Source organism: Xyrauchen texanus, chromosome 22 (genome assembly GCF_025860055.1).
Source record: "Xyrauchen texanus isolate HMW12.3.18 chromosome 22, RBS_HiC_50CHRs, whole genome shotgun sequence".
Taxonomy (NCBI): Eukaryota; Metazoa; Chordata; class Actinopteri; order Cypriniformes; family Catostomidae; genus Xyrauchen; species Xyrauchen texanus.
Genome location: NC_068297.1, coordinates 6693836 through 6707871, shown reverse-complemented (window position 1 = coordinate 6707871; position 14036 = coordinate 6693836). Strand labels below are relative to the sequence as shown.

Sequence of the window (14036 nt, the reverse complement as noted above, 5' to 3'; positions counted from 1 at the left end):
TTTTAAAACAAATATGAGACCACAGATGCACAATTTGCCTTTTTGTGGCTTCATCACAAATATGAAAAAACTGTCATTAAAGTTATATTTGTAGTCATTAAATTGAACACACGAGGAGAAGCTAGATGTTTATTTTATAGCCAGTATTGTGTAGAATCATTTTCAAACCACTTCCAGTATATCTGTGACAGGATTGAGAACAAAAAGTGTCCAAATCAGAAACAAACTAAAAATAATAATAGGACTTTGACGCCTGAGGTGGAAAAATATGATTTGTTGTAGGTTTAATATGTGCCTAGTGTTGTGGAGTATTCAGACAATTAATCAAATGTAGTAATAAAAAATTATAATTCCAAGTTGAAATATTTCCAAATCCCAAGTATGACCCAATAACATTAATTTAACAATGGTAGTGAGGAGCCATCTAAGATTTGACCTCTGTTTACTGTGGTCTTACAACATTTTTTTCAATTAAGTTATGGCGACTTATTCTGGGTTCAATAAAAGTTAAGCTCAATCGACAGTGTTTGTGGCATAATGTTGATTGCCACAAAAAATTATTTCAAATCGTCCCTCCTTTTCTTAAAAAAAAGACATTTAAAAAAAAGAAAAAGAGCAAAACTCAGGGTTACAGTGAGGCACTTACAATGGAAGTGAATGGAGCCATTTTTTGGAGGGTTTAAAGGCAGAAATATTAAGCTTTTAATTTGATAAGATAGCTTACATTCATACTTTGTTTTGCATATTGTTTACGTCTAGTGGCTATACTGTTGTTACAGTGAGTATTTAAATGTTAACAGATTGGCGCCTTTGATTTCCATTGCAAGTTCCTCACTGTAACTCAGATTTGTGCTTTTTTTTTTTCTTCGGCTTCTTTCTTTCTTTCTTTCTTTCTTTCTTTCTTTCTTTTGTTTTAAGGAATGTGCAAATCAAAATGTATTTTGTGGTTATCAATATTATGCCACAAATGAGTCAATTGATCTTAACTTGTAATAAATATGTTTCAGGCCCCATTTTGTACCAAGCGCCATTAGCTCTGCATATATCTGAAAATGTTACATACAACTGATACTCAAAATACTAATTTAAACCAACTAAGCCCAGCCAATAAGCCAAGACTGGTTTTAGCTGGCATTTCAGCAGGGCAAACTGCACTCTCTAAAGCAGGTGTGGGGAACGTCAGGCTTCAGGGCCATATAAGGCCCGCGAGGCCATTTGAGAAATAGCTTGAAAAGCAAAACAATGGCATTAATTCAATTAACCTGAAAAAATAACCTGTCAAATAATTTTTAGAAATACAGACCTTCAAGTGTTTTTAGTGTGTGAGGACGTAACGGAATGCGTCCATTAATTTCAACCCACAATCAGAAATGGCAAGCAATTGTATGGCCCACGAATAATTTGGTAAATACTCCAATGTCCTTAAAGGAAAAAAAAAAAAAAGGTCCCCAACCCTGCTCTAAAGAATATTAATATTACTTTTAGCCTCTATACTTAAAATACAAATACAAATTTCGTTGTTGCTGTGAAGAAACACAGCTTGCACTAGGCGTCACCTCACCCGGATATGAATCTATCATTTCCGGCGTAAAACAGAGCAGCGTGTTTAGAGCTGTTTACAAACTTCTATATTAAACATTAATTCTGCCACAGTATGTCCCGAGGCTCGAGCGCGGGGTTTGATCGACACATCACAATCTTTTCTCCAGAGGGGAGACTTTATCAAGTCGGTGGGTATCGATGAAAGTGTTTCTTTAAGAAATCGAAAGAATAAATACACTTGTCATTGTGCAGCAGGATCACTCTGTATAAATAAAACAAAGATAAATGACTCGAGAATCATCGCAAAATCTATGTTCTGTCCGTTTACATGCAAACAACAGAGCCAATCAATCTTTAGAATTTAAACGAATGTATGTTTATATGTTGTATATGCTCACCTATGTTATTTTTTTTGTACATAATTAATGTTATGCATTTAAGTACTGCATTCTTTTTACATTTTTAATACTATGTTTCAAGCATTTCTCTTTTGGCAACTCATGTTGTCAAAATAGAAGGAGAGATAGGCTATTCATCGGATTCTGATCAAATTATGATAAATTGTGATGCGTTCATTTTTTCTTCTTCTACAGAATATGCATTCAAAGCCATTAATCAAGGAGGTCTTACATCATTAGCTGTTCGTGGGAAAGACTGTGCTGTTGTTATTACTCAAAGAAAAGTTCCAGTAAGTCTGTTTTACCTGTACTGTAGAGATAATATCACTTTTTGCAGTGGCTGAGTTTACACTTAATTTAAAAAGACAGTTTTGCGTAATTATATCTCCATGTAACATATTGCTATGCAAAATTTGGAATGTCCATATTAGTGACTTTAAAGGCAGGTGTATGAAGTATAAATTTGACTTACAAATGCTGTCAGTATTAATGTATTTTGTTATTTTCTCATTTATCGTATAAAACGCAAGTCAAATGTTCTCTTTTAATCACTTGTTTTTTTTTTCCTCTCCAGGATAAGCTGCTTGATGCATCCACTGTCACTCATTTATTCAGAATAACAGAAAATATTGGCTGCGTGATGTCTGGGATGACAGGTAACCTCGACTCCGCACACAGCTTTTCTCCACTTTAAGTTGAGGTTTAAATTTCCAGTGTAAAAGTATTAGTTTACATTACACCTTATGTGATGTATTATGTTTCTCTCTGAAGCTGACAGCAGGTCGCAGGTGCAGAGGGCACGGTATGAGGCAGCAAACTGGAAGTATAAATACGGCTATGAGATCCCAGTTGACATGCTATGTAAGCGCATTGCTGATATCTCGCAAGTGTATACGCAGAATGCAGAGATGAGGCCACTGGGCTGCTGTAAGTATATGGTTTACATATGGACCAATTAAAGTGATGCAGTGTATGTTCTGAATGGAACACTAATGTACTGCATACTACACATACTGTATACTGCATGCAATTAAAAAGAAGTACATCAAACAGTTTGCTATGTGCAATAATAAACTTTTTACACTTCATTACACATCAATGTTGCATGACCTTACTATATTGCATGGTACAAAATGGCAAAAGGCGTTCGTTTAGGTTCATCATAGAGTGAATGAATGTGGTTTTGGTTATATACATGGTTTTGCACAATGTTTGCAGAACTAAAATATCGTATATAAAAAAAATATAGAAATCCAATTTGTGTAAACTAGGGACGGAACAATATGGTTATCTCACGATCCGGTTTGATATACGAAATGAGGTTTACGATTCAATATTATCTCGATTCAATATGATAACACTTAAAAGACAAAGTATGGCAGAAAATTGTGTTTGTTTATGTTTTAATGTTTGTGCAAAATTCACATCATAATTTCTCTTCAAAATAAAGTTCTTTAATACAAAATAGAAATGCCCAAAGTCTAAATAATACAAGTTTATCATATACTTTTCACTATAAAAAAAGATCACCAACAATAAGCCTTCAAATATAGTGGACTACATTTAGGCTGATCAGGGGTAGAACAAGCAATAGAACTGAACCGAATCTGTCCTGAAAAAGTAATGTGAAAGTGTATATTTATTTTATTTTAATAATTTGTTTGTTTTGATTATTATAATCAAAGTTTAACTTAAAAATATAAAAAGTCTATTTTCTACCAGTGGAGTGCTGTATCTCATCTTTGATCGACACACATTACACGGAAGAAATGGTCCGTTTTTAATCTCAAGCACTTTTTAACAAAACAAGGCGATTTTTCCAGGTGTTCCAGTACCTGCATTATTAAGAGCTAAATTCAAGCACTTTAAGCACATCAAGGACCTTGTGTGAACTCTCAAGCTAACAGTGTAGAAAAAAAGCACAGTAGGGGTAAAATCAAGCGTTTTGACAGGTCATTTAATTTATGATCACATGGACAGAAAACAAAGTTTCTAATTTAGAAATGTTGCATTTTGCCTCTATGTGGTTCGCCATTTTTGTGCTCGCAATATATCGAAATTCACTATATCGTCCCATCCCTAGTGTAAACATGTTCTGTTTTGGCAGTTTTGTCAAATTATGGATAACTAATTTGATGTTAAGATTGCTTGAAATCACTTCCAGTTCATTCATAACTCTCAGATTTGGTACAGTAGGTCAAGTCGAGTGCATTGCATTGTGGTGTATAGTGTCCTACGCAGTGCACTTGGGTTGTGCACTGCACATTTTGGGGGATGTAGTTGGTAATTTGGGGGAGTCAATTTAGAGGTCGACGATAGTGGATTTTGGAGATACCGATAACTAAGGTGGTTGAAAAATCAGATTAATCGTCAGAGAGTTTTTCAAATTACTTTGTAGATTGTTAAAATTGCTCAGTCTTTTTTTACTTGGATATGCACAGACATAGAGGCTACAAGAGATCCAAGATGCATTTTACTGTTCAACCAAAATCCCAATAACCAGGAAATGTGGTGCATAACTATAAATAAGCCCAAAACACACAAGGGACCATTATTAATTTTTTTTTTTATATAGTCACATTTTCATTTTCATTTTCTCGTTTCTATTTGGAAAACTTGTTTATCTATTCAAAAGAACAAAATATGCATCGAAGTGAGGATCAAAATATGGATTGATATTGTAAATAATTAAAGATTTTTATTGCACCTCTAGAGACCACTGTATTAGTGTAGAACCAAGCTGTTCTAACTGTAGAGTCCTTCAGCGTCGGTTACAGTGGAACTTGAAGAGGGGAAAAAACTGCAACTATCGGCATTTAATTTTGCAGATAAACAATTGTTCAAAAAAGCAACTATCAACACCAATTAATTGGTAAAACCGATATATTGTTTTACCTCTAATTCAATGTATATAGAAACTTGTCATACTGCACACTAAAAGGTGCAGTATGGTAGCAGTGCCATTACAAACATTCCAGCATTGTGTTAAAATTGCAGAATTTTTTTTTTCTATAAGGAATGTTACTCTTTTATGAACGGCCTAATTTAAATGCATTGGGATAAAGGTATGCTTGTCAATATTCTTTATTGTAATATTTTATGTCAGCTATGATTGTGGTTGGCTTGGATGAGGAGCTTGGCCCACAGGTCTACAAATGCGACCCTGCCGGCTACTACTGTGGTTTCAAGGCCACCGCTGCTGGAGTGAAGCAAACAGAAGCCACAAGCTTCCTGGAGAAAAAGGTGAAGAAGAAATTGGATTGGACCTTTGACCAAACTGTAGAGGTACGATGGACTTCATCTTGATGGGTGAAATGAATGCCCTTAATTTTTAAATGCTTCTCCTACTGTTAAATTTAACTTCTGAATTTTGTACCCTCATAGACTGCAATTAGTTGCTTGTCTACGGTTTTAGCCATCGACTTTAAACCTTCAGAGTTGGAGATTGGTGTTGTTACTACAGAAGATCCCATATTCAGGTGGGTGTGTGCACTGCAAATAGAACAGGATATAGCATTTGCATACCACCAAACCATACTCTACAAATGGAGTAAAGTCCCCACTAGGTATTACTACCATTTAGTGGTTTTAGGCAGTAAAACCGCATGGTTATTTAAACTTTAGTTGCCCTGTGTTATTAAATGAATTTTCTGTTTTTGGCATAATGTTGATTACCACACAATTTAATCATGATTTGTTTCTGTTTATTTTAGAAATGTATTTTTAAAGGGCAAAACTGTGTTTGCGTAAAGTACTTACAATGGAAGTGAATGGGGTTAGTCCATAAATATAAAATATTATTTTACAAAAGTATAATCACAGGACCTAAACATTATAAATAGGGCTGCGAATCGTAAAAAGAACAAACGTATTAATCACAAATTTTTCTGTAATTAATCGTGATTAATTGCAATTAAATTATGGTACATGTTACATTACAACAAACATTAAAAAATCATATGTATATTTACTTTTATATTTTGTCTCAAAGAACTTGCAAGAAATTGGTTAGTCGTATTTAATACCTGTATGTACACGTTAAAATGTAATTTTGTATTTATTTATTTTTTTGCAGATAGTTAATTAGACACACAGGTATTAATCTTATTTATCTACAAGTATTTGTATACATGGCATAAAATCAGTGGACATGTTGTAATGTTTTTAAGAATAGGATCAAATGGGCAAATTCAATTAATATCAAACTTTATTGACAAGGGACACTAAAGTGTACATAGCCAATGCATTATTAGACACTATACACACCGATATAAAACATATTGAAAGCTGAAGTTTAATTTGCCAAAGTTTTGCTGTCGTTCAGTCTCTACACGTATACCTGGCTGAAGCTTGCTGATCGGACGGGTACTTCAGTCTCTTTTGTGCACACGCTGGGTCTCTCTTGGGCATTTCAGCTTTTGAAACCGTTTCAGGTGAAAGTCAGTGAGCGTTTTCACACGATGCGAAGAGGTACAGCAGTTTGCCTGCATCACTCGACCGCTTGCGGATGAAGAATCTTCATTCTCTGTATGGTAAATGCGCTCCTGTTTTTATTATGCTTGCGTTGTTCGTAATGAATAAGCATGCACTGTTTCACACAATCAGTCACACAGTGCAGTTGGTCAATCAAGTACCTCAGAAAAAATATATATGCCAGTGTTAGCCACAGAAAGTGGTGAAAAACTTTGAAGTTTCACCCATTGCACAAAAGTGTTTGTGTTTGTTCCTGGCAGGCTGCTGATGTCTTAACCCCACCCCACCTTATTTGGAATCTGTAAGGCTGAGTAGCTTGTCAGGAACAAATCGGCACACCTTTCTCCTGTCGCGTGAAAATTCAGGAAGTAAAAAGAATAAAACAGAAATGGATACTTCATTAATTGCTTTAATATTTTTAACACGTTAAACTAAAAATATTAATAGCAGAAAATTATGCGTTAAATTAACCAGCCTTAATTATAAATGTTAACATGAGAGATTTACTGGTATTACAGAATTTACGAGATTACAGGGTTTACCAGTGTTACGTCGTCATGACAACAAAGGTGGCATAGGATTTAACTTTACACAGATTAGATTAGTAAGCAATTAAATCACACTAAAACCATGTTAACATGTATAATGTGGCTATACTGTTGAAATGTTAACGTTTATGGATAGATCCCATTCACTTCCATCGTATGTTCCTTACTAACCACATTTATTTATTTTATAACCAGGGATTTCTGAATAATTTTTTGGGATTATCAATATTATGCCTCAAATGCTGTCGACTGAGCAGGACTTTTGGAACATTCCATCTCATGAAAATTCGTACATATTTTATGAGTTGGCTATTTCGTATGGTCTCGCACAATGTTGTTCGTATAAATTTGTATGACTTCATCACGTGCAAATTCCCGGATCTCTAATGCAGAAGTGAGCCAGAGTTCCGCGCATAAGGACATACTTATTAATAGTATGCCCTTACCCAAACCCCTTATCTAAACTAACCAATCAGTAGAGTGTGTAAACATGATAAGAAACTGTTTTGTGTGACAGAAGCAAGTAATTGTCACGTATTAGATGGAAACGAACTCCAGCGACGTCATTGGCTGTAGTGAAAGTCGTAGGAATTCAAACGAGTGCAGTCGCACAATATCATACGAATTAGCCACATTTAGAAAAGTTGTACTAATCCTGACGATTTCACCTTGAGTGTGTTGTTTGAAACTGAAAATCTTTTTTTTTACTTTGTGTTTATATTTTTCAGAATTTTGTCAGAGTCTGAAATTGACGCCCATCTTGTAGCGCTCACTGAGCGGGATTGAGAATATCTGCACAAGTCCGTCTCCTGTGACAAAAATATTTTCGAATTACTACAATATGTCCTCAATATTCAGGTCAATTGATCTTTTTTACTGTTTATTTAGCTTTTTTTTCTTGCAACAGTACAATAAAAAAAGCATTTTTTTTGAAAACTGTGCTCTTGATTCTTGTTTTGGTTCATTGGGTCTGAGGTCTGAGGCCACAAGTGAAAATGCTGCTATTTTGCGTTTATCTAATTTAATATAATTTTTTATTAAAATGATATCATCAGCCGAGTGTATTACTTTGTGTAACACTTTGACACCATAAGCTTTTTTTTTTTTTTTAAACTGTTATAAGATATTTTGTTGCCATATCGCACTGCAGAATGCCATCTTTTTGAGGAAATGTTTTGCTGCCTGAAACCATTTCCTGCTTTTTTTAAAAAATTTATATTTCTCATTCACAGATAGTAAATAGATTGTACTTTACAGTAAGACGCCTTGTGTCTCTTAAGTTTTCTGCACCTATGATTAACGGTTCAAGTAAGCACCTGCCTGGTTTTCACACACTACCTTAAGATGCAAATTACATTTCCTAAACTCTCACTAAAGAATCCCCTCTAGACATTATATTTGCATAGATGTAATTCTATTTGCTTTGCGAGGCCCTCTTCCTTTTCTGAGAGATGGCAAACAAGACCCGGATTTTCCAAACGGCAGCCCAGCCGTCATTTCTCGGATCAGGCTGAATCATATTAAGCTCTCGTGAGCCCTGCGGTTACAGGATCTGTGTAGGGCCCCTGTTTGTCCTAACTAGACCCCTGCACTCCACATGTCTCTGAAATAGAGTGGTATGACTACATCATTTGCATGGAATTTTTAAGGTGTCTTAAAATTAAGAAGGCATGCAGTCCATGTTCACATTCAGAAATGTGCAGGGTTAAGTTGAAGGTGGCGTCCCCTTTAGACTTCTCAGGTTTGTATTCAAATCTAGAAAACCACACACACTTCTTGACTTTGCTTTACAGTAAATCTCAAGCCAACAAAGCAGATTGGGTGGTCACACTTTGTGACTGAATTGAACTGGTTGACTAGTTGGTTCATTTGTGAATATGAAAGTTTGTGGAAAGTTTAGAGTTTCAATTCACACTATTGGTTTCAAGGGATAGTTCACCCAAAAATGAAAATTCTTTCATTTACTCACTCCCATGTCATCCCAGATGTGTATTACTTCTGGAGAACAAAGATTTTTTTGAAGAATATTTCAGCTCTGTAGGTCTTTACAATGCAAGCGAATGGTGATCATAACTTTGTAGATACATAAAGGCAGCATAAAAGTAATCCAGTGGTTTAATCCCTATCTCCATAAGTGATAAGGGAGTTGTAGGTGAGAAACAGATCAATATTTAAGTCCATTTTAGTAGATGGTGATATGCACAAATGTGAATTGCCAAAAACAAAAGTGAAGATTTATTGTAGAATATGATTTTAATATCATGTCATTCTCATGAACGGAGTAAATGGTGACAGACTTTCATTGAGTGAACTATCCCTTTATATTTAATCTCATAAAAAATAATTGAATGTGGAAATTTGAATTGTCGCATTAATCGTGCATCTTAAAATTTAGGAACAAACAATGTTCATATAAAACCCAGAACTGGCACTACACCCTTTTCCAAGAAGGCAAAGTAGGAAGTGCTTATAAGGAATATTATTTTGTCATTCTAAATGTTGGCGGTGGGTTATTGTTGGCTAATTTTTTACCATAAGTTAAGCTTTGTGCAAAACGTGCCTTATTTTGGGAATCCAGGAAGTTAAGGGACTCTCAGCGCTCCCAATTTTTATCTGACTGGCACTTCCTGCACAGGAAATTCCAGTGTACTCCGCAGACAGAAAACAGAGTACACATTCTTCAGCGTCAAACAATTCTCCATGTGACGGAGGATATTTAACTTCCCCCTTTTACGTGTAGAACACTTCTCGTGTATTTCCAAGGAACGACACCAAGTGAAATTGTCAAGGTTTTAATTTAAAGTGTGTTACGAATCTTTTCACAAAAGAAAACTTCAAAACATATGTACATATATACATTTAAATAAAAATAAATCTCTGTATACACAATATTTTACATCACAGTACAAGAATCGCAGCTGTCAATTTCATCTAAAAAATACAGTCCATCATAAAGAGCCAAGAGTACACTTGTTGGCCTCTCTCCAGTGTTTTTCTAAGGTGGTCAGTTTTTTTAATTGACCCACAAATAGCCTTCTTTTCCTGAGCTCCTTCTACATTGGTCTTCTACTTGCACTGCCAATGAGCGGAGTCCCCTGTGCCCTTGCGAGCCCCAATGTGGACATGTTCCCGGGCCGTTTGAGAGAACGGAGAATTCTCCGTTCAAGAGAATTTAAGGTCCTTCAACATGTTCCTAATGCCCCACCATTTTAATATCATCATATACCTGTGAAATGAGAAAACGAGACAAGGAAATTAGGAAAACATAATCAAGCGGTCTTATGCCTTGGCAAAAACTAAAGATATGACAAGTAATGCTTACATCTTCATCAGAGTAGTAATACTCTTCATCGCTGTCTTCTGACTCACTATCGGGAAGTTCCCTAAGGTGTGGCGATGTGAGCTCAGACAGGACTTTTTGGATGTCTGTGTTAGGCCGGCCATAGGTCAGATGATAAGGCGTGTGACCACCGTATGTCAAGCTGTGAACGTCGGCGCCATTGCTGATCAGAAGCCGAACTAGTTCCAAATTCTGTAGATCAACTGCTAAGTGCAAAGCAGTTCGCCCGTTACATTGCTCCTGTTTCAAGAAAAAGTAAAGCATCTTTAGCTATGGTGTTTCCCAGTGGGGCAATTTTAATTGCTTGATCATGCACATAGATTAGTATTACAAGAGACAAGATCCAATTCTTACCGGAGCGTTGATGTCTGCACCGAGTTGAATAATGTTTTCCACTAACGACAAGTAGCCTTGGGTGGCGACCACATGTATGCATTTCTGGCCTGTGGGGTGCAATTCAAATTAGAGCAAATATGTCCACATCTCCAAATGAAGATAATTTCTAAAAGAATATAAACAAGGAATGCTCTTTTACCGTAATAGTTTGGCGTTTGAAGGATGGTTGGGAGTTGTTGTGGGCAGCCCTGCGTTAGGAGACTGAAGCAGGCCAGAGAACCCTTTCTGCAAGCGATGTGGAGTGCAGTGTTACCGCGGTCATCCACAAGTGAAGAGTCACAACCAGATTTCACCAACCGTTCCACTATAAGAGGCTGTTCAGTGATGACAGCCAAATGCAGGGCAGTCTGAAAAGAGAGGGGAAATGTTTAGTATGGAGCTTCAGTCATAAAAACGTCAAATTATCTGCATGTAGCAATATTCTAGGGGTTGCTTTACCTGTCTTTGGTTGTTTTGAATGTTGAGGAAGGAGTCACCATAGGATAAATCAATCATCTTTAGTGCAGCATCTTTGGCCTCGTGAATAATGGCGAGATTTAGATACCTTTAAAAACAAAGAGGAGGTTTGTGAGAAAAATAACTTTGTTTTCTTAAAAAGGCAACAACTCTAGTGTGCAGAGAACTAGTCTTCCAAGTACGGTCATGAGCGACGCTCGCGCGTCTCACTGTCTGGCACGCAGCCCGGGACTTTCCAAGTTCGCACAGAGCTGCTGCAGCCCCGCCCACATTGACGCAGCGCCAGAGAACAGTCCGTACTGATGCAGAGCTTCTGTTTACATTAAGTCGATTATGACTGTACGTGTGCATTGGCATGCGCACTCATGTCTGTAACGGTGTTAATACTACTGTATACAATGAGTAGGGCTTTAACTAAGGGACTGTTTTGTTCTCTCGTTTTTATACTAAAAAGGTGTTCGAGACGTTCTTAACGGTTTAATATATCATTAAACTTGACACAGCGTCTAAAAAACGCGGCGCTTATGCGCGAGACACTGAAAAAAAAAAAAGAGAAACCCGACGTCAAATACGTCCGTCTAAAAGTTACATAGAAAATATATTTTTCTAAAAAAAAAAAAAAAAAACTGCACGGAACTGTTCCGCTAAAGCGATCATATACTTTAAATATTTTTTGCATTACACCAAGAAAAAAAAAAAAAACACAATAGGCCAAATATATATATATATATATATAAATTTATGAAAATATTATAAGAGTTGTATGCAATCAAAAGTTTGTTTGAAAAATATGACAAATATATAAAAATATAAAATATGTACTTTGTGCTCAAGACCAATCATCCATTAAAAAGTATTTGCACATAAAAAGGGGCCTAAATAATTCTCTGCACCCTAAAAGCTGTTATTTTCCATGCACTAAACAGTAGCCTACATCATCTCTCAAATTCTAAATGCATGTAAATGGACTTGCACGGGCAAAAATAAGCTTGCGTTTTTAAATATTAAACATATTAATGTTCCTAAAGAGGCAACAACTCTAGTGTGCAGAGAACTAGTATTCCTATTAGAGGCATGAGGAACGCTTACGTGTCTCCGTCCTCGGTGCGATATGTTTTCCAGGGGTCGCAGTGAATGTCCTGCTCGTCTGAGGCCACATTCATCCGCCTGAAATCAGACTCAACATCCGCGTAGTCGTCCTCTTTAAGAGAATCCAAACCGCTGTCTAAACGGTCATCAATGCTCGCAAGCACTCTTCCAGACTTGGGTTCGCGACCATTGACATTGTAATCCATTTGGTTGGTTTTGCTGCCTCTGTAAAGCTCCACTGTGTGCCTAGGAAGTTTGTTACGCTTGTGAAGCGTGTGCGAGTTTCTGGAAAGTTTAAAGAGACAAAGATATTAAGAGGGGCGGAGCTTCTCTCAGGGTGGGGGATTTCCACTGAGTGATTGACGTCTGAATTGTTTCTCCAGGGAATTATTTGCGCCAGGAGTTTGGGAAATTTTCTGTGCTTCATTAAATACACGATCAGAAATCCTGAAAGCTCGACTTTTCCCATTGAAAATATTTCCAGAATCCAGTGCGGGCTGGTTCAAATGAAATCTAAATAAATATTGGGGCAGAACAAAATGCATTTAATTCACAAATCATGAAATGCATCTAATTATTTGAGTGTATTTTGGTGAAATTGCTTTCAGTACATTCTAAAACAAATTAAAGATACTAAATTCGAAGTGTTATAGAAAATGCGGACATTGCAACATTTAAATATAATTTGTTAATAAATATGCTGTATGTCCAGCTCCATCAATTTGAGTTACTTTGACCCAGAAATAATATATTTGGAGTTGTATGCACTAAAATATAAAGAATAGCATTGAAATGATCACATCAGTCAACAATTAAATTATTAGCATATATGTCAGCAATGATTTTGAAGTATAAACATACAAATTATACTGTTAGAAAGCTAAGATTTTCCTTTTCACTTTTGTGCATAAAACCTTAAAATGTCTCAGTATCACTCAAAATAATGGAGCAAGTCACATACTGTATATAAACAATACGTTAATATACTGTAGATGTAAACAAATTGTAATATATATATATATATATATATATATATATATATATATATATATATATATATATATATATATATAAACTGTTGAATGCTTGCTTCTGATTGGTTGGGAGACGTTCTAAGTTGTGCAATTATTTTTCAGTAAACACACGACTATGAAGTAGTTCCAGGTCTTGACCGCATAACGGTTCCATATCACTACGCCAAATTACATCATTTATTTCAAAGAGCCGTACAGGCTCCCACAGCAAAATAACCAGTTAAAACAATTGGCTAAGTAATCTAAGAGAACGACAAACAATGTCTATAATATCCTCAATTTATTCCAATTTCAGTTGAAAGTGCCCTGGTGCTCCCGTTTTCTCACTCTTTCGCTCTCCTCTCACCCACACTTACACAAACACACAGAGACTCGAGTAGTGACAAGCAACTAACAGAGCCTTGATGTTAACGCACTCCCACGACTTGATCAATACAACCGTTTCTATGTTATACAAAATAAGTTTCTCAATGTATTTCGCCCTAATCGACCTCCCATGGTGGAAAGCACCCTTGCGCCCTCCTCTCTTTCACACATACACACACACACACTGACACACTCAAACAAGAAATAGGGCCTTCATGTCAGCACAACCCTTCAACTCAGTGGGGCCTTTAGCAGTTGTTTAGCAACGGAAAATCTATATACAAGAAAAGCAACACTCGCTGCTGTTGAGAAGTGTACTTAAACATACATCTTGGCCTCTTTGACACACAATACATTTTTTCTTATATGTCAAAATGTCAAATGTTAATATGAG

General features: G+C 36.1%; 2 protein-coding genes across 2 annotated transcripts; one reads left to right on the top strand and one right to left on the bottom strand.

Moving 5' to 3' along the window:
- Positions 1 to 1586: 1586 nt before the first annotated feature.
- LOC127662464 (proteasome subunit alpha type-6-like) lies at positions 1587 to 7878 on the top strand. The gene is made up of 7 exons (XM_052153640.1): positions 1587 to 1730; positions 2136 to 2230; positions 2515 to 2596; positions 2712 to 2867; positions 5047 to 5225; positions 5325 to 5419; positions 7690 to 7878. Exons 1-7 carry the CDS (start codon positions 1655 to 1657, stop codon positions 7745 to 7747), a joined length of 741 nt encoding a protein of 246 aa, XP_052009600.1. The 5' UTR covers positions 1587 to 1654; the 3' UTR covers positions 7748 to 7878.
- Positions 7879 to 9743: 1865 nt separating this feature from the next.
- LOC127662517 (NF-kappa-B inhibitor alpha-like) lies at positions 9744 to 12529 on the bottom strand (the record flags this gene model as incomplete). Its single annotated transcript, XM_052153732.1, has 6 exons — positions 9744 to 10187; positions 10284 to 10541; positions 10656 to 10744; positions 10837 to 11044; positions 11136 to 11241; positions 12243 to 12529. Coding segments are annotated over 6 exons (981 nt in total), but the record flags the coding sequence as incomplete, so codon positions are not given.
- Between the last annotated feature and the right edge of the window lie 1507 nt (positions 12530 to 14036).

What these genes read in the sequence shown, in the direction of transcription:
- LOC127662464 (XM_052153640.1), top strand. Translation starts at nt 1,655, where the DNA reads ATGTCCCGAGGCTCGAGCGCGGGGTTTGATCGACACATCACAATCTTT. An exon ending in GGGGAGACTTTATCAAGTCG is followed by an intron (nt 1,731 to 2,135) that starts GTGGGTATCGAT and finishes CTTCTTCTACAG; the next exon opens with AATATGCATTCAAAGCCATT. An exon ending in ACAGAAGATCCCATATTCAG is followed by an intron (nt 5,420 to 7,689) that starts GTGGGTGTGTGC and finishes TATATTTTTCAG; the next exon opens with AATTTTGTCAGAGTCTGAAA.